At 38.9% G+C, this 23,787-nt stretch overlaps 3 protein-coding genes across 5 annotated transcripts; all 3 read left to right on the top strand.

Moving 5' to 3' along the window:
- The first annotated feature begins 2,063 nt into the window (after positions 1–2,063).
- ppardb (peroxisome proliferator-activated receptor delta b) lies at positions 2,064–13,962 on the top strand. 2 transcript variants are annotated; one of them, XM_028022015.1, is made up of 9 exons: positions 2,064–2,415; positions 3,299–3,368; positions 4,142–4,538; positions 4,625–4,776; positions 4,908–5,046; positions 5,751–5,953; positions 7,231–7,437; positions 7,535–7,778; positions 11,449–13,962. In XM_028022015.1, the coding sequence occupies exons 3-9, from the start codon at positions 4,205–4,207 to the stop codon at positions 11,694–11,696; spliced, it is 1,527 nt and encodes a 508-aa protein (XP_027877816.1). In that variant the 5' UTR covers positions 2,064–2,415; positions 3,299–3,368; positions 4,142–4,204; the 3' UTR covers positions 11,697–13,962. The 2 variants fall into 2 exon arrangements, with proteins under 2 accessions (XP_027877816.1, XP_027877807.1); XM_028022006.1 differs by lacking the exon at positions 3,299–3,368.
- Positions 13,963–14,107: 145 nt separating this feature from the next.
- Positions 14,108–18,343, top strand: mkrn4 (makorin, ring finger protein, 4). Its single transcript, XM_028022058.1, has 8 exons — positions 14,108–14,265; positions 15,577–15,705; positions 15,809–16,053; positions 16,127–16,194; positions 16,301–16,545; positions 16,614–16,721; positions 17,206–17,308; positions 17,610–18,343. Exons 1-8 carry the CDS (start codon positions 14,234–14,236, stop codon positions 17,736–17,738), a joined length of 1,059 nt encoding a protein of 352 aa, XP_027877859.1. The 5' UTR covers positions 14,108–14,233; the 3' UTR covers positions 17,739–18,343.
- A 179-nt stretch (positions 18,344–18,522) lies between these two features.
- fance (FA complementation group E) lies at positions 18,523–23,122 on the top strand. 2 transcript variants are annotated; one of them, XM_028021988.1, is made up of 10 exons: positions 18,523–18,828; positions 19,825–20,395; positions 20,516–20,560; positions 20,643–20,699; positions 20,953–21,096; positions 21,187–21,310; positions 21,655–21,730; positions 21,831–21,897; positions 22,756–22,881; positions 22,965–23,122. In XM_028021988.1, exons 1-10 carry the CDS (start codon positions 18,563–18,565, stop codon positions 23,067–23,069), a joined length of 1,581 nt encoding a protein of 526 aa, XP_027877789.1. In that variant the 5' UTR covers positions 18,523–18,562; the 3' UTR covers positions 23,070–23,122. The 2 variants fall into 2 exon arrangements, with proteins under 2 accessions (XP_027877789.1, XP_027877797.1); XM_028021996.1 differs by having other exon boundaries at positions 18,524–18,828; positions 19,825–20,386.
- Positions 23,123–23,787: the final 665 nt, after the last annotated feature.

The following is a 23,787-nucleotide window of genomic DNA, read 5'->3' as shown; positions in this document are numbered from 1 at the left end:
TTGTGTTTTAACCAGAATTACCTTTAAATAGGGGTTCAATTCAAACGTATTTCATTTTTGACAATGTTTTAAGGGAATTTGATTAATTATTTGGATTTGCCGTTACAAAAATAAGTGCTTTATATCAAATTGGATGCATTACAGTTATCTCTTCATTTACATCAGAACTCATGTCCTTAGTCATGATGGAAATGTTTTGAATAATAAAAAAATAATAATCAGCGACTAATGGCTATAACAAAAAAAATTCTAAATATTCATATCTTGCATCATGTTTATTACAGCATAACTAAATCTACAAGATTAAGTGTAGAAGTGCATTTTTAATTAAACTATTATATTAATTCTTCCAGTACTTGGTTTCTGGAATAAAAAAAACCCATGATTAATCAGAAATCTGCCAAGGATATTTTTTAATCTTGCAATGTGAGAGCCTCAGGCTCGGGTAATAAAACCAAACCAGTCCTTGTTGATCATTCGAGCTATTTGATGTAATTTTTTTCAGCAGTGCATAAACTCAAGAGTTAAGCTTGACATGCAAGATGACTCTGGCTGCAAAAAAACGTTTTACATCTTTTGATTTTTACTTAAAGAGTTTGTTATGCAGGATAAAATTTACTGTGAATACAACATGGCCAATCAAAAACATAGGAGCGATTTTTTTTTAAATACAATTTGTCCTGATTAATATAATCAATAAAAAAAAAAGACTGTTTGTGATGCAAATATTTCAAAATGTCTTCAATGCATTTACATTATTCCCACAGTTTACACATAACCTAAAGCATGCCCTGACTTGAACCCAGAAGAGAATGACAGAAGAGATCTGAAAATGGTTGTATAAATAAAACACATTTCCAAGCAAAAGGTGTGCCAGGCCCTAAGGATCAGTCCAAAGAAGGCCCACGGCTGTCATTTCTTCTAAACAAGCTTCAGCAAGTCCCTGTAGTCTGACTGTCGCGAGTTGTTTCTGAAAAGTTTCTACTTTTAAATGATTTTACAAGCTTGTGATTAGATAAGATGAAAATGATTTGCTTATTTCAGGAAAACATGAATAATTGTGGAAGAATTTGATTTAAAATTTGGTAATTTATAAATTATATAAATTATATATAAATTATATTGGTAATTCTAAATGAAAGATTTAAACTGGACTAAAAAATAGTCCTTACATCCAAGCTAAGGAAGAATATTCGGTATTTCCAAACAGCCAGGCTAGAGAGGATGTTTTTATTCCTATTCCTGTTCTATGAATTAGCATGCTTTGAGTTTCTTGCTGTTTCCTTGCCTCTCTGTGGTTGCTGTAGCTTCAGAAGATTGTTGACTTCCCTTCTAAAGAGTATTCATATGCCAGTATTCATCTCGAGTGTGTTTTCCTTTAGGAGCTTCTCCACCTAGATGTCATCTGTTTGGGTCTGTACACCCATCTCACGCTTTAACAGACGTCACGGTGACATACCTGGTCATGAGGACCCAACTCCCTCAGTGCTGCCTCCAGCCTGGTCGTTTTGACCTCATCATAATTCATCTTGATAACATCTCACTAACTAAAACATTCTCTCTTCTTGGATCCTAGACAGATTGCAGTCAAAAGGTCCCTGTTCCTGTAATTATTTTTTCTTCATTTTGCAATAAAATCATTACACATTTATCTCCTTTCTCAGTGTGTTTCTGAATGTGGAATTAAAAAAACTCAACCCAAACACGACAAGCATTTTTTTAAGGGGGGTGCATTTAACTGATTCTGTATCTCGCATATAAAATTAAATTATAAAATTGTCCATTGATAATTATCTGCTTTTCTGGGGTTTTATATAATGCTCAGTAAAATTCAAGCAGAAATCAGCAAAATAAATGGCTTATTGTGCTCCCCATACTTTCTGTCAGACATTTTTTGGGGGGAGATTGTTATAATACAGTTATGTTTGTCTTGATTGTTTCGTGTAGTTTTTCTTATCTGATTTTATGATCTGATTTATTCAGAAAACACTGAAGGGATCTGAGTTGTTCGGTGTTTGGCTGATTCAGTGTGGTGTGTTTGTGTGCCCTGACATGTGACAGGAGTAGGAGGAGGAGTGAAGCAGGGCAAAGGAAAGCTATGAACGACACACAGCGAGAGAGAGGGGGAAGAAGGGAGGGATTACCACTTAACTTTACTTATTTACATAGAATATAGTAGTAAACAATTTTTTTTTCATGTTTACACTTTATCCTCCTGGCTGCAACACGAAGGCCCAACTCTGTCTTAAGTTTATGTTAGTTAGCTGTCCTGACATTAGCTCTTGTTTATTAGCCTTCAAACAACTTGTCAACAGCCGATCGATCCGAGGACTGCGCTGCTCTCCCTGCTGGTTTACTTTAGCTGACTGCCGTAGCGGGAACATCCCCAGAACCAGAGGCGCTACAGTGGGGAAGGTAAGCCAACACGGTAGCCAGAAAATGCTGTCTACCGCAGCGGAATGTGAGCTAACTGCTAACAGCTAGCCAGCAGTACTCAGTCAATATCAAGGTTAGGAGCTAACTAGCTGAGATGGCTAATAGAAGCAAACCGAGAGACTAGTTCTGAGGGTAATGTAGTTTGTTGTTGGACATTTTAAACCTGGTCAGACGCGTCTATCCTATTTTTCATTATTTCTCAGTCGCCTGTATCCGATTACAGTCGTGGTAGTGACTCAGTGCTCAGTAAGTTAGCAAATACTTCCGAGAACCAGTGTGACAGGTTGTCTGCGCGAAAACCGGGAGTGTGGACTCAGCTCCACACGCCCGGTGTTTAATTTCTGGAAACCTGACAGAAACCTTTGTATGCCATTGACCCTCAGTGTATCCGCTTTGTCTGTTGACTTCTAATAAACAATGTGTTTTTCAATCACGGCTCAAAAAGCTACGAACACTGATGGTTTCATCCGCTAGGGGGCTCGGGAGGTAAAAATACTACCTCCCCTTAAAGCTCCTCTGTTCCTCCCTCTCCTCCGGCCCATAAGAGCAGCGCAGTGTGTACATAGTGCATGCACCCTTTCCCCTTAAAGCAGCTCAAAGACACACTGTGCACCCTGCCAAGCGGCTGAGGCAAACAATAATACAGATGTTGCCATGCAGCAGCAGAGAGAGCAAGCTTTGACACAGAGGAGGAAAATGAGACATGTGCAGGATGCAAACAGAAACTGGGTGGTTTGCTGATCCTTTGAGATTTATACATCTAAAGTCTGGTTATTATTTCGTAGACATGTTGTCTTATTCCTGTTGCTTAGCCACTCCTGAACCAGAGACGATGTCATTAGTGTCTTTTTTTTTTTTATAGGAAATTATGGACCCCGAGTTTGGAGGTAACAAATCAGAGAGACACATTATCCAAGCTTGAAGTTTCCACAGTGAGTAATGATTTGAGGAGCCATGTCACCTGCTGGGGCTGGTCCTCTTTCTGAATTGTGGGAACGTTCTTTCAGCTAGCTGAAAAGCAATCTGCAGTAGTAGCTGGGGGAGAGACTCATAGCCAGATATCTGTGGTCACCCCAATTTTTTTTCCTGGCGTCTTTTAACCCCAATATCTGTATGATGGAAACCTGTAATAGTTCTGAAACCATAGCTCTTTTAAACTCTTGGATGCATCTCTGAAACTAGCAACGAGGCCCCTTCATGGCTTATACTCGTGCTGTTATTTAGTTATTTCAAGCTGGATTTAATGTGGTGAAGACCTTGCTTGTGTCTTAAATGTTCTGTAAATCTGGATGTAATCTCACAACATGTCCATCAGCATCTTGAGCTCTTCAAACAACAACAAAAAAAAGTAGTGATAAAGAGACGGCACTAAATACATAACGAGGGATTACAAGATCGCTCAAAGCGTTTTTCAGATACCTTACCAAGATAATGTGAGTCTAGAATTGCTTACAGTGTTTTTACCTGCATATTTATACATAAAACAGAAATTAAGAGGACTGTTTTGGGTCTGCTGCATGTCATGCTTAAAATCACAATGTTAACCCCTCACGTCCTGGATATTACATCGACAGCTAGTTGATACGCAGGCATGTGGAGCCACTTAAATGTTGGCAGCTGTACATTCTTGCTCTGTATATAGTCCACATGAAACATACATGCGGTTATTTTTGTACTGAAACATAACAAGTGACTTTGTTTTTAGAACGTCAAGCTGTGATGGCTACGTGACATGAGATGAGCCGCCGAGTCAGCTTCAACAGGAACCATGGACGGGTTTCAGCAAACGGCCACAGAGCAGCACAGCAGGGTGAATGGCTACTGCGAGGCCAAGTCTCCTCGGGACAAGGCGGACGCCAGGTGGACGCCTCCGGAGGTGGAGTCGGCAGGCTCGGACAGCTGCGGGGCCGCCAGCGCGTCGGAGACGACGGACCTCAGAGAGGTGAAGACCAGGGAGAGTGAAGACGAGGAGGACAAGGAGGAGAAGGGGGAGGCGCTTCCTTCCAGAGGCCGGAAAGGGGAACAGAGGAAAAAACAGAAGGACGGTGAAAATCAGGATAGCAGTCACAGCAAGGACAACGGCGCATCATCAAGCTACACAGGTGAAAACACAGAAAGAAGGCGGCGAAAAGAATATGCGGAAACAAAATTCACGAGCTATAACTTTCCTGCTTTCTAAAAACGGCAGATCTTTCCCAAACGTCTTCGCCGTCACTATCGGAGCAGCTTCGTCTTGGCAGAGAAGACAACGCGGCTTCTGGGATCAGCGTGGAGTGCAAGGTCTGTGGGGACAAGGCGTCTGGCTTCCATTACGGAGTACACGCCTGTGAGGGCTGCAAGGTAACAGTTTAACCGTCTCAGCAGGAAACATTGCAGGCTTACAAATATCGATAACAATGTTTTCTTTGTGTGTGTGTGTGTGTGTGCAGAAAGTTGTAGTTGTTAAGCCGGTTGCATTGTCTCTGACTCAGGGCTTTTTCCGACGGACCGTGCGGATGAAACTGGAATACGAGCGCTGTGAGCGTTCTTGCAAGATTCAGAAGAAGAATCGCAACAAGTGCCAATATTGTCGCTTCCAGAAGTGCCTGTCTTTGGGAATGTCCCACGATGGTGAGAGGGGAAGAGCATTCAAGGCTAAATAACAATTGTGTTCATCGAAGACTTAAAACATTTAAAACTGCAGTGTGTAACTTTTACAAGACGATGTTGTTTTTGAACATATTTGTTAAAACTCTCACCATGTCGTGACAGTTTAATATGAGACAGATGATCTGTGAAAAGATTGATCCTCCTCCACCTCCTCCCTGAGCTGCTGTTGCTGTTTGAAGAAATGCACCAAAAACAACCAATCAGAACCAAGAGGAAGGTCTTAGTGCTGCCAGTCATGCTTGTGTACATGCTGCTAAATGTACTATTGATGGAAAAACAACTTACTGTTCCAGAAAAGCTGTTTATCCACCGTCATTGGTGGCCTTGCTAACTAGCCTTAGCGTCAGGCTAAGTTGTGGTGAACCAGCTGACAGAGCAAGGAGGGGGCGAGGAGTGAGCACCAGAGTGATTGACGGCGCTAAGACCCTATTCCTGGCTCTGATTGGTTATTTTGGACTCTGGAAGAAGGCAAAAGAACTTGATTTTTCTCACAGGTTACCTGTCATGCTATACTGCCACGTCATAATGATGATTTTAACAAATATGTAAAAAGCATATATTTTCATAAAAGTTACATACTGCAGCTCTAACATGGCATTTTCTTAAATAAAACCTGACTTTGACTGATTTGTAATTGTGATATCCATGTGTGCGTGTTTCCTCAGCAATCCGATACGGACGCATGCCTGAGGCGGAGAGGAAGAAGCTGGTGGCGGGCCTGCTTGCAGAGGAGCTGAACCTCAGCAAACCGGGCGGCTCCGACCTGAAGACGTTGGCCAAACAAGTGAACACAGCCTACCTGAAGAACCTCAGCATGACCAAGAAGAGGGCCCGCAACATCTTGACTGGCAAAACCAGCAGCACCGCAGTACGTTTTGGTTTTAGGCGGAAAAACGCATTAAATTCAGTAACAGCTAAAACTTTCATCAGACTTTGTCTGTTCTCGGCACTGTGAGTTGAAACTGTTGCTTCTAATTTTGATTTTACTCAAATCTAAAGGATGGTGCACATTTCTGCCGTTGGCAAAAATGTAAATTATTTAAATAAGGTCAACTTTATTTACTTTTTGTATCAACATTTTCTATCCATAAATAGTTTCTACAAAGTCTGAAAAAGCACGGAATTCGATCTAAGTATTTTCCAGCCTTGAATGAGTTTGTATAAAGAAAATATTTGTAATTCCAGGTTTTGTTCTGCCCATTCATTCGTACATCCATTCTGACATTTAACTTAGGAGAAGTGTGAAATTTGACTTGGAAAATGGGGGAATCCTGAGTGTCTTTTTGTTTCCTATATGCCACATATCGCTCCCTTATTATTGTGCCAGAACTTGGCTCAAAAATATTAATTTAGATTAAATTTTTCAAAATATTTCAAAATATTTTATGTTATACAATTGGTAGTTGTGTGAAGTCATGTCACTGTGAGTTAACTAATGAATGCATATGTTGCAAGTCCAAGCAAAGAAAGGGAAAATTCACCCATCATAGGAGATAGAGCAAAATTATCATGTGTTTTAATGCGTCCATGGAAAATAGCAGCTTTCCTGACATCATTTTAATTTGTGAGTGAGTTTTTACAGAGTAGAATAAGCTTCTTTTGCTCTCTGGGTGCTTTGAGGCCTGTGGTTTTACATAGTATTTTAATTATTTGTTTTTAATTTTTGGATAAAATGCTAAACCTGTGATTTTAGAAATATTATAATTACTGAAAAGATTAAGCGGTCTGGCATTTGGTAAGGATGCCTCCCTGGTGAGGCGTCTCTGGCCACATTTCACTGGTAGGAGACCCAGGACATGCTGGAGGAGCTGGCACAAGTGGCTGGGCAGAGGGAAGTCTCTGTTTCTCCGCCTAGGCTGCTGCCCCTACCACCTGACCTGACCCCAGATAATAGATGGATGGATTGAGAAAAATTAAGATTAAGTCATTTTTTATTATTATAAATGTCAGTGCACAGAGGTGCATGCATAATATACTGTATAATGCTCAAATAAAAAATGGTCAACAATGTTGGGTAAGCTTCATTTGAAAAAGAAAAGACCCAGAGAGTGATTTAAATGCAGGTGCATAATTCTTGTATTTATTGTACACTCTAAGCTGGTATTTCTTAGAGGTGGTTTCTGACATTGTTTTTGTCCATGGCAGCCATTTGTGATCTACGACGTGGACACGCTCTGGAAGGCAGAAAGCGGGTTGGTGTGGAGCCAGCTGGTTCCAGGCGCACCGCTGACCAAGGAGATCGGCGTTCATGTGTTCTACCGCTGTCAGTGCACCACGGTGGAGACGGTGCGAGAGCTCACGGAGTTTGCCAAGAGCATTCCAGGATTCGTGGACCTCTTCCTCAATGACCAGGTGAGTCACTGTCTCCTCGCTTTTCTGAAACAACGGGCAGGCTTGTTTTCGGATGCGCAGAAAGCACAAATGGACACCTGTGCGTGGCTCTCTGCAGGTGACGCTGCTCAAATATGGTGTTCACGAGGCTATTTTCGCCATGCTGCCGTCTCTCATGAACAAGGATGGACTTTTGGTGGCCAACGGGAAAGGCTTTGTGACGAGGGAGTTTCTACGCAGCTTACGGAAGCCCTTCAGTGAGATCATGGAGCCAAAGTTTGAGTTTGCTGTCAAGTTCAATGCTCTGGAGTTGGATGACAGTGACCTGGCCCTGTTTGTTGCTGCCATTATTCTCTGTGGAGGTGAGATGGAGAGTTGGTGGGTGATGTGTGGTGCAGGTAGTATTTTCTTATTTATTTTTTTTTTACACCTTAATTTTCAAAGAAAAAAAAGAACACATATTTCCACCCATGTCTGCCTTTAGTCTGACTTTAAAGAGTCTGACCAACCACAGTCTGTAATTTTGGCTCTTTTTGGTGCTTGTCAAAACCAAACATGCAGTTTATTTCATTAGTGGTCTGTGCCTTATATCAACACAAAGTAGAGTAGAATTACTCCTGGAGAGAAGCATTGTACTCCCATCTGCCAGTGTAGGTTTACAGCCACGTCTGGTAGGGGTGCAGTTCTGTCACATTCATCTCATTAATTTAACAGTGCTTCCTTAGATGTCCAAAGTGCCAGATTTTGTTTTATTACCGACCTGTGCAGATTATTTCCTGACCTATCTGCTGTGCTCCTTGGTTTTCACGATGGCATTTGTTCTCTAATGTTCTCCAACAAACCTCTGAATTTATACCGAGGTTACATGACACCCAGGAGAACTCTGTTTACTAATTAAGACACTTCTTAAAGAAATAGTTTGGATTTTATTTAGGTGTAGCAAAGTAAAGGGGCTGAATATATTTGCATTACTGAAAATTCAGATTTTTCTTTCATAAAAAAGCAAAAGCCGTGTTTTTTTTTTCTTCTTCTACAATTAGACCCTATTCTGTGTTGGTGTTGCCCCAGCACAAAAAAAATCTCAAGCAAGACAATAAATCTGAGATTGTTTTTGAGGGAAAATGTGGAAAAGTTCAAGGAATGTAAATACTTCTACAAGGCCATGTTCTTGGTGTCTAGTTGCGGGCTGGCTGATGTAAGCCTGATGATGAATGCTAATAACATTGTTTCTTAGCACTTCAAATGCCCCCGAAGTTCACTCAAATCTGTATTTGCTTAGATAAAAAGCTTGTTATAAATGTTTAAAATTCTTCTACATGTCCTTTTCAATCCCAAACAGTATTAGCATCTCTTTCAAGAGTTTGAGTGGGCCCCAATATTGTTTTTGATTAAAACACCAGTTCTTACTACAGTACAAAGGTTCTTGGCCGTGATGTTGGCAGTCCTAAGCTCTTGACTTTGCCCTACTTCGCTGTGGTCCCTCCTCTATCTTCCTTTGGTGGCAAGCCATCAACGTTGTTGTTGAGTAAGGCAGCTGTTTTTTATAAAGTCAACAAAGAGCCTCAGTGTGTGTTTTTAACTGTGACATCCACGCTGAATGACCTAAACCACTTCCACGCTTCCTCTCAGAAGCATTGGCATCGTTTCTCTGTGTCTGGTTCTGGACAGATTTGCCCGTCGGATCTCTCGATTCCTGTAAGAATAAATGCAACACCAGTTCAGATTTTGACCTTTCTGCCGCTATATAAAAATGAAGTGTCTTGGAAAAGAGTTTCTGGCATGAGAGTGAAAAGAAATAAAAAAGTGGCCGACACAGCATTTGACTAGAGCAACACAATTTCTGCATCCTGAATCCACCCTATTTCTGGTCAAAAAAACACATACGAAAGCAGTTATGTTCTGTCAGCCAGGATGTATAAAATATGTCAGGAAGGCAAAACTGTTCAAACCCCTGTGATGTTAACATCATAGCTGCTCCTTGTGCTTATATGGCATACATAAATATTAGTAAATGATGATCCAGGATCACTTTTCTGCGTATCTTAGCTAAGCCAGATTGCCATGGATCTTTCTACATGGCAAACTATTCTTCCAGCTATGCTATTCTTGATAATGTTAATACATTCACTTTTAGGAAAAAAAAAAGTAAAAAAATCAGCATCTACACTGTCCGGTATTCCATCCAGACATTCAGAAATGCAGTAACAAATGTTGCACCAGCAGGTGGCGATACTGTCTTCAAAATTCAAACAAAACCGATTTCTAGCATGACTAAAGCAGTGCAAGGCTAACGATTCTCAGAAAACAGTCGTAGCTTCTGTTTTCTCTGAAACGGACTACGCCTTCCCTCACTTATTTTCTTCTTCAGATCATTTCAGACTTAATAAAAACAGAATGAGAGCAATGAGTCGGGGGGAGGGGCGAATTGCTCCACTATTGTTATGGTTTTTAGCACCAAAAGTTGTAATGAGGATGTGAGCGTCTACATCATTACGAATTATCTCTCGATAAACAGATTACACGTAAGCCCCGAATAATTCATACTACTAACACATTTAGATTTGAAGTAATCTATTAATTTTAAGAACAAACTGTTTATGTTTTGAAGTGGCCCAACTTGAATTCCGTGGGTTAATTAGGTTGATGGCTAGGAGGCCTTCCAACCTTAAAGAAATAGAAATCATTGCAAAATATGCATTATTACCAGTGAAAAAAATTTTCTTCTAAGGAGTATTTGTTTGCTCTAATGTCAATGTAAATTGATTATTTAGGGTGTAAATAATTTTTAACATGCAATATTTTCATGCAATGTAATGTTATTTAAAAATGTATAATGACGTTATATTATTACATTTAAAAGATACCATCTCTAATATAATTTTCTTCTTGGTTGAATGAAACGTTTATTAATAATATTCAACAAAGATCTTGATCTGATAAGTGTGTATACTACAGCCTTCAAATCAAACTAACTCATCAAAATGTGAATTGAGCTTTATTCACAATTAATTTATGAAGACAAAGTTGATGCCAGAAAGTGACATTTAAACATTAAACAGTGTTACTTTGCTGTCTTCAGATGTCTTTAAATACATTTTGTATCATTCATTATTAGATCCAGATAAATACAAAGAAAAAATGTGATACTGGAAAATTGTTTGAATAGCAGAAGGCTACTAATGCCTAATAAGAGCAGTAGGTTTTCTTATATTAAATTAACATGATTTTATATTTGATTTGCCACATTACAGCTTGATTCAAATATTTTTCCCATTTATATTTTAACTGTTTTACTTACAGATTGAAGTCTAATTCAGAAAGCAAATAGAAGGGCAAGTTCACTACCTGGTTGGTTAAAATAACTAAAGTTCAGCAGTTTCTTTGGAATTTCTCTAAACAGCTTTTATTTACCAAGTTCACAAACATTGCTAAAAATAACCTGTATTTAGTTTAGGATCTTCCATTTCTATTTTTTTCAAGTCCACTAGTTTGTAACAGAGAGCTGTTGCATGTTAGTGGAGATGCCACAAAAACAGCGAAACAATCCTTTATTGCAGTACAAAGTAATTTTGTTGGTTCATTACTTGAAGAACCTACGGATCATAAGACAAAGTTAGTTGTTCTTAAATGTCCAGAAAATATTATAAAAATTGGAGTCTGGAAAGTTGATGCATGCTTGGTTTGTTACGACTTCACGTTCCATACCAATTATCCCCGCATAAACTGAATCGTGAACTAAAAGCTGCTCAGATGGGAGTCTATATTGATTTCTTTCACACTGACAGAAATGTCTAAAAAAAAATAATTAAAGGATCTCATGGTGTGACTTGCAACAGAATTCATGCAGGATTGTGTTATTTCATAAGTATTTTGTAGCCTGGGCAGCCAAAGAGAAGCAGATGCACTTGAGTCAAAACGTGCAACTTCTGTTCTCCAAATTAGGTTTTAATGTCATATAATCTCTGCTTTATCTGTATCATTATTGTAGTCTTAGGTTGTTGATTACTGTAAAATATCTTCCTGTTCTTTTAGATCGTCCCGGTCTAATGAACGTGAAGCAGGTGGAGCAAAGTCAGGACAGCATCCTCCAGGCCCTGGACCTCCACCTCCAAGCGAACCACTCTGACTCTCTCTACCTCTTCCCCAAGCTGCTTCAGAAGATGGCCGATCTTCGCCAGTTAGTCACGGAGAACGCTCAGCTCGTCCAAAAGATCAAAAAGACTGAGTCGGAGACCTCGCTCCACCCTCTACTACAGGAGATCTACAAAGACATGTATTAGAGAAATCTCCAGCACAGAGTGATTTTGAAGCAATACTGTTACAAACAGAATCGTTCGGTTATATAATAACACACTGCATTCAGTGCAAGCACTGTTTTCCATACGTTGGCATGGATTTGAACTCACAGATGAAGCAGATTCACTTTGTTAGGGCTATCACAATCAGAAAAAGTCCCACAGTATCAGCATTGCTCTCCCCGTGCGATGAGCATCTGGAATCATTTGCTGCAAAGCCTTAGTTTCCCACAATGGCCACCTAACAGGAAGAGTGATATGTTTTCTTAAAGAGGCTGCTCCTGTTTCATCCTCATAGCAAAGCTGACCCCAGAGCAGTGTTTTGGGAACGAGAGAGAGAACTTCTCCTCGCTCATCCATGCTTTGCGTTTCGCTGCAAAGGGAAAACATTTCATGTTCCTACGCCAGTGGTACAGCTGAAATGGAAGAGGGAAATCAGGGTCTTTTTTCTTTTTAGAAAGAGTGATTGTAATTATTGTCAGAATTGTATTACAACCGAAGATGCACAAATTGGTATTTGTTTACAACATCATCACCATCATCATCATCATTAACCCTTCCACCTTGCCATTTGGTTTGAAGAACACAAACTGGGCTGGCTCCAGCAGTGTAGAGCTCTCTTAGTGTCTGTGCAATATCATTTCTGTTTGTCAATAAATGTGAAATCCAAGTCATTTAGGTTTTGTCTTAAAAGCCATTAATCCAAGTGAAAATAGTTCAACTTAGCTGACACTATAAACATGTGACTTCCAAAAGTACGAGAGACGACAAGCTTTCTTTCATTTGTGCGGGAAACTGAACTTGCCATTTTCTGGTTTTGTTAGCGCATTTCTCTGTGATTATGTTACAAATTATTTGTGTTTGTTGACGATATTGTTAGAGCAAATGATGAATTACGCCATTTCATGGATTTAAGTATATTTGTATATCCATGCCTACCTGTTTAGATTAGGTTTTACCAAATATATCATCATGCAAACCAACAAACTTTTCTTGAACATGAACATGTTGAATTCCATGGTGCAGGAGGACTTTATAGGAAACCGGCATACAGAACCATTATATTGTGACTGGCAGATTCTATCATAATTGAAAGTCTAACTCAGTTTCTGAACCTTTGTATTCAAGATATACACAACCCCAAAGTACTGTTCACTTTTGTGTGTCTGATTTATGTTGCAGCTTGACAGTTTTGACTTTTTCCTACCAGTTCTGATTTATGCAATTCACCTTTCAGTAGTCTCTTGTGCTTTTGTCTTTATCCCCATCTACCTCCAAATGTATGAATATTTCACTGTCTTATCGAATATTTGACATTTATTTTTGCCTTAATCCCTATTATTAATGCACCTTGCAAAATTTTGTATCATCGGCTCACGTCAAGTGTGCTATGCAAAGCAAAGGATGTTGGTTGGGTCTGTGCACGTCATGGTAACTGGATTTTCTCACCAGAAAACAGTAATGGGGGGCGGAGGGAATGAGGAGTTATTTGATTTTTGTTTTAAAATGCGAATTATTCAATGCAACCAATTTTTGCTATCGTTGTGGTCAAAAAAAAGAAGGAAGTTTTTGTTATATTTAAGATGGCGAAATAGTTTTTAAAATATGCTAATTTTCCTCACCTTCCACATCTTAACGTGAGAGAAATATGCGTCACTGCGTGATGTCATTTCCTCTAGGGATGAATGAGGCTCAACAGTTGTTTTTTAAACACGTATTCTCATCCAAACCCTTCAAAATTTTATATATCGTTTCTTTTCATATGTTCGTGTCCATTCCTGTTTGCTTGTGGTGATAAGCTAAGTGGAACAATACCTGTGAGTTGTAAGATGCAGCACCTCCGAAAATCACTGCAGCAGTCGCACGTTTAGGTGCCTGTTAGGAAATTTTAAAACTTTATTTTTGGTTTGTTTGTTTTTTGACCACACAAAAACACAAACAAAACAAAACAAAAAAACAGGCACATTTTAAAATAAAAATATAATACACACATGCTCTTTTTTTGGAGTTGTTTTTTGATTACTGGTTTCTAATAAGAAAATCCATTTACCGCGGACATCTGATAAAGCAAGAAATTACACCAAAAAGTGTAAACAAAAAAAAAGAAAAGCTACCTCTGTAAATGATGGGTTGAATAATTTGTTTGCAGAAAGCATGTAGTAGAACTTGAAATATTTTCCTATTGTAACATGTATAACCTATATTCACTTTTTAGTTTAGTGATTTCTCACATATAAAATAGAAATGACAACACTGATTTTTCTCTCGTTTCTAACGGCGCGTGCATGGCAAGCCTAGCGCGTGCGCTTAATGCCTTACCGGAACTGTTATGACTGACGCATGCGTCGGCCAATGAAGTGTTGCGCACATGACGTAGAACCGCCCAGTTCAAATTCCCATTGGTCGGTTGCCATGGTAATTAGTGAGTAAAACAGCTGTTAGCTATTTAGAGAGAAAGAAGGAGGTTGTCTCGGTTGGCGGCTAGCTTAAAAAAAAAAAAGGCAGAAAAACGCGTTGACAGGATGGACTCGGTTCGTAGTGGAAACATTTGTAGGTAAGCAGATGAAATCACATAATGGACAAAAAAAATAAAAAATATTAAAGGTTAATTTGCACTTTAGAAGTGGTTGTAAGTAACAACTTTTACCGGACATTCAGTTCAAAACTGAGTGACATTTAAAGCTGTTTGAATTGTTAAACTCTGCGTGTTTCTTGCTACCTTGTCCTTACATTGAGACAATTTTTTAAATGTATATCAAACCGTTTAAACATTTTATATTTGCTGGCCGTTATTGTTTCCATGACACCGATATTCTGTCCGTGCAAGCGTCGAATGTTTAGGTTTAAAATTAGATCAAATACCGGGGGAAATACTTAATTGGGTTAATTGATCTTTTTTTTTTTTTTTTTTTTTGTGGGTACGTTCATTTAAAACTGCGCGCCAATTAAAACATAATCCTAAACGACTTCTTTCTGGAACGAAAATGAATATCAAAACGCTACATGACTGCTGATGGGGAACATGTTTTAGTGTTTAAAAGTATTTGCAGAACAACGTTTTCCCTTAAAAACACAGTTTGATGGGGTCAAGACTGCGTACATCAGGAGGACGGCTCCTGTTAAATGTTTTGGAGATGAAGGCCAGACTGAGAGTTTGGGCAAGAGGAGACCTGATTCTATCTAAACGTTTTAGCCTCGGGGCAGGAGGGGCAGAGGAAGCCCAAAAAGGAGATTTATTGATGTTGAAAGAGACCGTTAAGTTGGTTGGTGTGAGGATGCACTAATTACTGTAAACTGAGATGCACAACTGGCCTTTCAGTTTCTGCAGCCCGTTTGAGACCAGATGTTCTACAAATTGAGTTTTTGTACGTAGCCTGGGTAATGTCACAGAGGTGACCACGGTCATATAGTGTGATAAATTAACTGCATATAACAGATAAAATGCATAGTAAGAAATTCATCTATAAAACTGTGGAGATTTCAGAGAAAACATCTGCACATCATGAATCAATGAATGGGACACAAGGGACATTAGATCCAAACCTCTTCTGCGTCTTACTGCAGTAGTTTTTGTTGCCGGTAGGTGAAAATGGAAAAAGCCGTTTCTGTTTGGCTTGAGATTAGGAAATGAAGTCAGTTCTGATAAACCATTATATTTGGACATTGCTGTCGCAACTTTATTTTTCTATTTTATTTTTATGTAGCTAACTCGTGCATTTATAACTTGTGGTCATAAATGCCAAATTTACTGTTTTCTTTTTATTGCTTCACACTTCTATTTGATCACACAGTTGCATTACATCTTAGTTCCTCCAACTGTAAATTGCTGCTATAATTTATTAATATTTTTTGTTATCTTGCACAGGCGCTTCATAAATGGCTCTTGCAGATTTGGCCGAAGGTGCAAGTACAGACATGAGTTCACCCCTATACCTGCATCCCAGATATGTCGGTACTTTCAGAAAGGTGGCTGCTGGTATGGTGAACGGTGCAGGTAACCCCCACCCAACACACTCGCACACAAGTTAGAATTTGTATGTTTTTATTTTGTCTGAACTTTTAAAGGACTATGAAGCTCATTTATTTCCCACCACTAGGTTCTTTCATGTCCTTCTGCCTCAAGTTGGACCAGTGTTTCCAGGAAGAAGGGGTTCAGTGCCTGTAGCCTCCCCCTCTGGTATGCCCCACTACTCTGAAAGAAGAGGGTCAGAACCATCTCTTTGGCGCTTTAATGTCCCATCCAGGCACAGATGCAGTGGATCACAGTCAGCAATTTATCCCTTCAATCTTCAGCAAGAAACTGGGAATCTGCCAGAATATGTTTTGGAGGAACTGTCACAAGGTACAGGAGGTTAATACAAGAAACTGAGTTATTAGTTAACATTTTAATACTGTTCCCTAATTTCTCTTGGCAGAAAATTATTTGGAGTCAGCCCCAAGTTCAGGAATTGCTGAAGCAAGTGCATGGCAGGGAAGATATGAGGTTGGTACTGGATTTGATGGCTTAATTGTAAATGGGGATCCTTCTCTATACCACGAATCTAAAAAAGGCTTAATTGGTGGTGACTATTTTCTGTTTGTGCATATAGAGAGCCTCTAAATCCGAAACATGTGAAGATGGAGCTGCAGCAGCTTGCAATGAAAAAAGTGAAGAAACTTTGGCTTTCCTGCAGAGCAAAAATGTGGTCTGTGGGATCTGTATGGACAAAGTCTATGAAAAGGAGAATCAGAGAGACCGGGTCTTTGGGATTTTGCCAAACTGCAATCATCCCTTTTGTTTAGACTGCATCGCAACCTGGAGGAAAACAAAAGACATCGGACTTGATGTCGTAAGGTAGGTCTTTGCTATGACAGCAAGTTAAAGTTGCATTCACAAGTGTTTTGACCTTTGTGTATTTGCAGGGCTTGTCCTCAGTGTCGAGTCAGGTCTGCTTTTTATGTGCCAAATAAATACTGGGTGGAAGGTCAAGAGAAGGAAACTGTAATTGGTGCTTTCAAGAAAAAATTTGGGTAAGATGCTGTTTTGATTGCACTCAAAGTAATTAACCAGTTTACACAACTGCAATGTAACCTTTTGACCAGCTTTAAGTGTCTGCAATATATTTAAGTTTATAGTTGTCTAGTTCCTGCCTATAAACCCTTATGAGCCTATTGTACTTTTTATTTTCTTTTTATTTTTTATTTTCTTGATGGCATTTCTCCAGATGGATTTAAAAATGGATACTAGGTACCATAGTTGTATTTTAAATGTTTGAAAATGGGACATTTATTAGACATACTAAAAGTTAATGGTCTTTGAGTGGCCATTAAATGCAGATGCATTTGGAAACACAAAGTAACTGTGTATTATACCTGGGCTTCATTTGTAGTGAGTTGAAAGTACAGACAGTAAAACTTAAAAACTAAGCTTTATTTATTTTTTTTTAGTCAATGAAAACGGTAACTGATCAGTCTGATTAACATGTGTTGAAGTTATTGACATATTTTTTTCCAGTAAGAAGAGATGCTGCTTCTATGACCGATATGGATGCTGTCCCTTCAAAAAGGAGTGTCTCTATCGGCATGTTGGAGATTCTACTAACAGTCCAGTGTTTTCAGTAAGCGCACAATGCTTTAATATGCTTTAGGTCACAGGTGTCAAACTCCATTCCTGGAGGGCCACTTTTAGATGTGCCTCTGCTGCACCACACCTGAATAGAATAATTAGGTCATTAGCAAGACTCTGGGGAACTTATCTACACAACAAGGAGGTAATTAAGCCATTTCATTCCAGTGTTTTGAAGCTGTGGCACATCTAAAAACTGCAGAACACCGGCCCTTGAGGACTGGAGTTTGACACCCCTGCTTTAGGTGCTTTCCATGGTGGTGTATTTATGTTCCTTCTTTGCCTCCTCACAGTACCTCTCAGAGGAAGAGGATGACAATTTTACTGATCTGCTTGGTTTTTTCATAAGCATGAGCCTTCTTGGTGGTGAAGAAGCGGACGAAGAACTTCTCTTTTGCCTCACTGAAGATTACGGGTTTTAAGCATTTTTTTTCTTTTTTTTTTTTTTCTTGGTAGTCTAAAATACAGAGTCAATCCACCTTTGACCACTGCCTCTGTTGTAGTCTGTACTAAGCCAGCTTTGGAGTAGCCTTCTGTCAGGATTGGGAATTAGGGCTGTGAATCTGTGACTTGACTTGATCACAGAAACCAAGTTATTTAGGATTTTGAAACAAATGAAGGGGAAAAATATCAGCAATAATTGTATTGGTGTATGCACATGTCCAGTAGAGTCTGATGTGGGTCTAAGAATAATTGAAAGTGTCTTTAGGTTTTTTTTTGTGATCTTGTAGACATTGGTTTTTGGGTTGAGGATTTTTTTTTTTACCCTCTCAAAGCTTTGATTCATGTGCATGTTTAGCCCTCCCCCTTCCCTAACCTCAGCCTCTTTTCCTTAACCTCTCCCAACAATTTAAATTTGTTCCACTCACTGAAGGCAATCTTGATATTTTAAAACATTGTGTGGTTGGTTTTAATTGTCAAAGTAAAAATTGTGCCAATATACATCTTCAATTGTGGTGCCAACCTCAAGATTTGTTGTTTCCTAGTTTTTGGCAAGAACATAACATGTTTGGCTTTTATTACTTTTTAAAAAAAAAAAAGTGCACTGAAAATAAAAAATTCTCACCTGTCTCACTGAAAATGTGCCTTGTTGTTTTTAAGTCGCCAATAATTAGCGGTAAATGGTTTACTTTGAAATACCATCCAAGTAATGAAGGGGAAAATTTTATTAAGAATTCTACTCCAGGACGGTAGGTGGCGCTATGCAATTATACAGTGAAATATGTAAACAAATGGTTGAGTTGTCATGGCGGGGAGACAGCGTTTCTGTGGACAGGGATTATTTATTCAAGCTACTACTGGTGTGAACACCAGTACGCTGCTGGGCCGGTTTGACGGACAGTCCAGGCTGCTGCTCACTACATTGATGTCCGGAGTTTCCGGGGCCAAAGCCGCACTGACTGTCTTCCAGAGACAGCAGCGGGCTAACTCAGAGTCTACCCTAACTAACTTCATACTGACTCTATGCAGAGACGAAATTGCCTCATCAGCTGAAGCTCTGACACTTTCAGTGTAAGTACACGGCACTGCTCCCTATAAACTCAAAAAGAATAAATATTTCCTACATGCGTCTAACAGACTGTCTGCTTTGTCGTTCATGTCAGTCCTGCTGGTGTTGCTGCACAACATGACATTTGTACAGGTTTTTGAGGAAGCTGAAGCCAGACTTGATTTCAGACGATCCCTGTCTGGGCTAAGTTGTCTAAAAAAAAAAAAAAAAAGTCAATCTATAAGTTGCTGGTAGAAATATTTTGAAAGACTTGAGCTCTAATCGCAGTAAAAGATGTTTCTGCTTTATTTTGGCCTATATCAGGGATATTAAATCTTTAAAATTACAAAGAGCCACGTTTCCCCTTAGTCCAGCTAAATAAAACTCGTTCAGAGTCACGCCCATACATACATACGAATCTACGTCAAATACGTGACTGTTTGGGGGAAAACAAAAAAAGAACACCAGGCCTAAAAATAGATCTTCATTCTACTATTGGTGTCATCTTATTTGGGAAAATCTAAAACCAAAATCCTAGAGGTGGAAAAAAAAAAATACCCGGATTAAAAATCTTTAAAAACAAATGTTTCGTTGAAAGTCCGAAGTAAGCTGCAGAAGAGTGGTTGTACTCTGACAGATGAAAATGTTTTAAGGATTATGAATACTTTTGCAGTACACTGTATACAGAACAATGTGCTTAATTCAAGAATCAATGGAAACTAACCTTTTCCTACAGTTTGCAGTTTTGAAACGAGATTTAGAGCTGCAATCCTTGCACAACTTGTATTCTTGTTTCATTCTGTTTTGTTTTAATAACGTATTATAAATATACAGAGAACTAATTGCCTCCTAACTCAGAAAGAAAAGGTTGCATGTGGGTTCATCACAATTAACATCGTAATACTTGTGCAAGAAATGTTTTTCTTAGATTTTGCAACCGTCATTAAAACATCTCTTAAACTCCACTGCTCTAGTAATTCATGTATATTTTCCATTTCTGCTTTTAAAATCTTTTCTAGCAAACCACTCGTCTGCCTGTTTCCACCAGTGTTTAAACAGAACCTGCTGATCTTCCTCTACTTGGTGAATTCTGCTATTCCTGGGCCCACCGTCCTGCTGCTGCTCAGATGTCTTGCTCAGGACTCCAATCCAACCCCCTGGGTGAGAGCTCTGGGCAGACAGCTGGAGAGGAAACTGGAGATGAACGTCAAGGATCCTCTGTACTCTGAACATTGCAGGCAGAAACTGAAGCAGCTATCGGAGAATTTGGGAGGTTCTAGTGAGGCTGGAGGTTGGGCTGGATGCTTCAACAGTCAAAAAGAGGAATCTGAATCCTATTGTAGACTTGATTTGCTCGAGCATGGGACACAGCGGAAAAGACGGGCCAGTTTTGATGCGGACGTGGATGCAGACGGAGAGGAAGCAGTGCAGGAGAGTAAAAGGTTGAAGATGGACATGCATGTTGATGAGCCAGTAGATGCAGAAGACGAAAAAGTGAGGATGGACACACAAGGGGGATCTGCAAGTGCTGCTGAAACACCTGCAGACAGACCGCATGATGGTCTACCTGAATACATCAGGGTAAACATTGTGAGGAGAGGGAGGCTTTACATTTTTCTTCAGTTTGCATTTTTAAAATAATAATCACGATCTATTTAAAGAAACCAGACCAAATCATATTCAGTTGCCTTTTTTTTTTTGCTCACATAGGGCTCTGTTCTTCACATGAAAGAGTTACTGGAAGGTCAGGCTGAGGTAAGAACAATGTTTTCTCCCTCATGGAGTTGATGTGAAATTTAGTGCAGCTGTAAGCATTTAGTGTATTTTCTGTTTTCAGTGGGACCAGAGCGCCACAGATGTGTTCAAAGTGTTAAACGAATGCAACCCAACCCAAGTATGTCCAGAAAGATTTCATTTTTTTATACCTATTTTTTACTTTTTCTATAAATTGCTGCAGATTTTATCCATCTCAGTTGTTCTGTTCACAAATGGAGTCAATATAACATTGCCAAAGCACCAAGTACGTGCGAGGTGTAATATAGCTAAATGATAAATTTAAATTTTTTTTCTTTACTTGCTACATTCATAACCGTATAAATACTTTTTTAAGGCTGAAGGGCCTTCAGATGATTATTTGTTCTTCTTAGGTGGAGATGTTGTGTGAGACACTGAACTTTCCCATCTTACCTGAACACACCCTGCCTAAGCTGTGCAACAGCATTTTGTCCCTCTCTCCTGATCTGAGCTACAGTACTGCAGCATCCCTCATTAGGAGCATCCTGCTGCAGAAGGTAAATCCCTGAATGTGCAAGGCAGATGTGTATATGTTCCTGCAGCACTCAGAATTAAATGTATTTATTATATGTATATATATCTTTCAGGTCTCGTCCCTGTCAGAGCCGGCATCCAGGTGTTTGGTAACGGCGGTAACTTCACTGTGCAGCCGCTATCCCCGGCCAATGTGCCATGCAGTAATCGAACCAGTTCTGGAGGACAGGAATATAGGTGAGATACTGGTGGTGCTGCTTATTTCAGTGAGCTGGCATGGATATGCAGCAAAAGCTAGCACAAAAATCTGCTCCAGTGTTTTGGCTGCAGATGTGTTGACCATTAGCACTGATACAACAAACATTTTCCATAAGTTTTCTGGCACAAAATAAGTGACCTGATCTGCAGCTGGTAGCATTTGGAGATGGTTGAGTGTAGACTGTGTTTCAGGCAGTATCCTGGTTTGCGTACACATTAACTGAGCTGATACCGCTGGTATCAGCTTTCATGTCAATAACCTTTTTACTCAGTGTTTGGCCTCAAAATAAGCGGATCCTGCTTGAACTTTGTGTTGTTTTCAGGGCCACCTCAGACAGAGCTGCTGAACAGACTGATAGAAAGCTGCCTGGATTCACACTACAGACTGCTGATGCTTCAGTGAGACCAATTACATAAAAACTACTTTAAATAGTAAATAAGCATCCAGTGTGTAGAATACATTATATCTATTCATATATGTATTTTTTTTTATTTTTAGAATGACATTCAGGATTCCTTGGAGTGAAGCAGTCCTCTCCATTATCCACAGCTTGCTTGACTCCAAGGTACTTGGTGGACTTATAATAGAAACCATATATTCACATACACTGTCTAAAAATACACACTCAGAAATTATTGGCGAGTGTAAGCAGCTGAAACTAAAATTGAAGTGGTTGGCCACAGTAATCAAAATGGGAAAAGTCTGTAACTGTGAGAACACCAACCCAAGTGTGAAGTATGAGGTGGCAGCTTCATGGTGTGTGGATGTTTTGCCACTGAAAGGACTGGTAAATTTCACAAAATAGATAACGTTATGAGGAAAGAATAATCTGTGAAAATATTGAAGCAACACCTCAAAACATCAGTCAGGGTGTTAAAGCTTGGGCACAATTTAAAACGGACGAAGACCCTCATCATACCTACAAATTACTTACAAAATGCCTTAAGGACAACAACTCAATGTTTCGGAGTGGTGGCTATCATAAATTCCCACTTTCATTTTTGATAAGGTTTATTTGAGCAACAAGTTCAACAAACCTGACTCAGTTTTATTCGGTGGAATGGTCCAAGATTTCAGCAAACTATTGCGAGAAACTTATAGAAAGAGACCCAACACGTTTGGTTTCCTGAGTGTTCTGCCAAATACTTAGGAAATGTATGTACACCTCTAAATATGAAGAACGTAATAGTTGTCCATAGAGAAATGAGACTTTCAGTATTTATTCGACAATAAAAATATTTTTGTATTCTAATTAAGTAATTAAGCTAAAATAAGACAGGATATTGTCCAATTTAAAATTAGACAGTAGGAGGAAAGAGTTTGTATTTTTACAGTGAATGCAAACATCTGCTTTCAGTTGATGATAATTATTATTGTTAATGTGTTTTTTATTTTTTGCTTTTTTAATGTGTTTGTTCTGCAGCTGCTCTTGAATGAAGAAGTTTTCACACAACTCACAGAGGAGCTTATCAGCCAGGGACCTCACTTCACCAAATCTGTGAAATTTGCCAAAATGATGTTAACAGTTCTCACCAAACACAGCAGCCACGTACGTCTATAAGCCTCTTGTTCCGTACTACACTGATAAAAGTGGTATTTGAAATGCACTATTAGTAAATCTATGTTTTCCAGGTGACTACTGCACAGAAACATTCTCTGACGAGCTGCCTGAATTCAAATGAGACATTCCTGAAGAAATCACTTCAAGCTTCTTTGAAACGAATCCCAGACGCATGACTCCAGATTTGACTTTATTGTCAATAACCACCAAAATAAATCAAATCCAAAAAGATAACATACATTGTCAGATTATGTTCCAACTCATCCATCGCTAGACATGAACTGCCTGGAAGTTTTCTTGCTGTATTTATTAATATATGCAAAAGCGACATAAGAAGGAGCATGTAAGCAGATACAACCAGAAAACAGTATTTAATTTGAATTACTTTTACTTATAAAAATAATCGAGCAGGGTTTTTCCAAAGAGCTACAGAGGGGAAGAATGTTTCCCTCTCAAGTTTAAAAAATATTGTTGTGGGTACTTATTTTCCTATTTATGGGTTTTTCAAGTATGATCCCTGCAAACATCCCAATACCTCAACTAATTTTTACTGATAGATAAAACAAGTAACACCTGGATACTTACAGTTAGCATTAAAGTTCAGCTTTGCCAGAATTTGAATTCAGATGAAATTCTTGTTAAACTACAATGAATATCTTTATCTGAAATATCTAAAACATAAAACATTTAAGTTGGTTAAAAAAAGCTATTTTTTTCCACTGAACTGTATAGAAAAGGAAAAACATATATATATATATATATATATATATATATATATATATATATATATATATATATATATATAAATAATTTGATTATTTGACACCATTTTCAGTGTTCAACTGTCAATACTCATATTTTTACAGGTGGCACGATCTAATTAATTAGAAAAAA

Source organism: Xiphophorus couchianus, chromosome 1, assembly GCF_001444195.1.
Source record: "Xiphophorus couchianus chromosome 1, X_couchianus-1.0, whole genome shotgun sequence".
In the NCBI taxonomy this organism is placed as follows: domain Eukaryota; kingdom Metazoa; phylum Chordata; class Actinopteri; order Cyprinodontiformes; family Poeciliidae; genus Xiphophorus; species Xiphophorus couchianus.
This window is presented reverse-complemented; position numbering and strand designations above follow the sequence as displayed.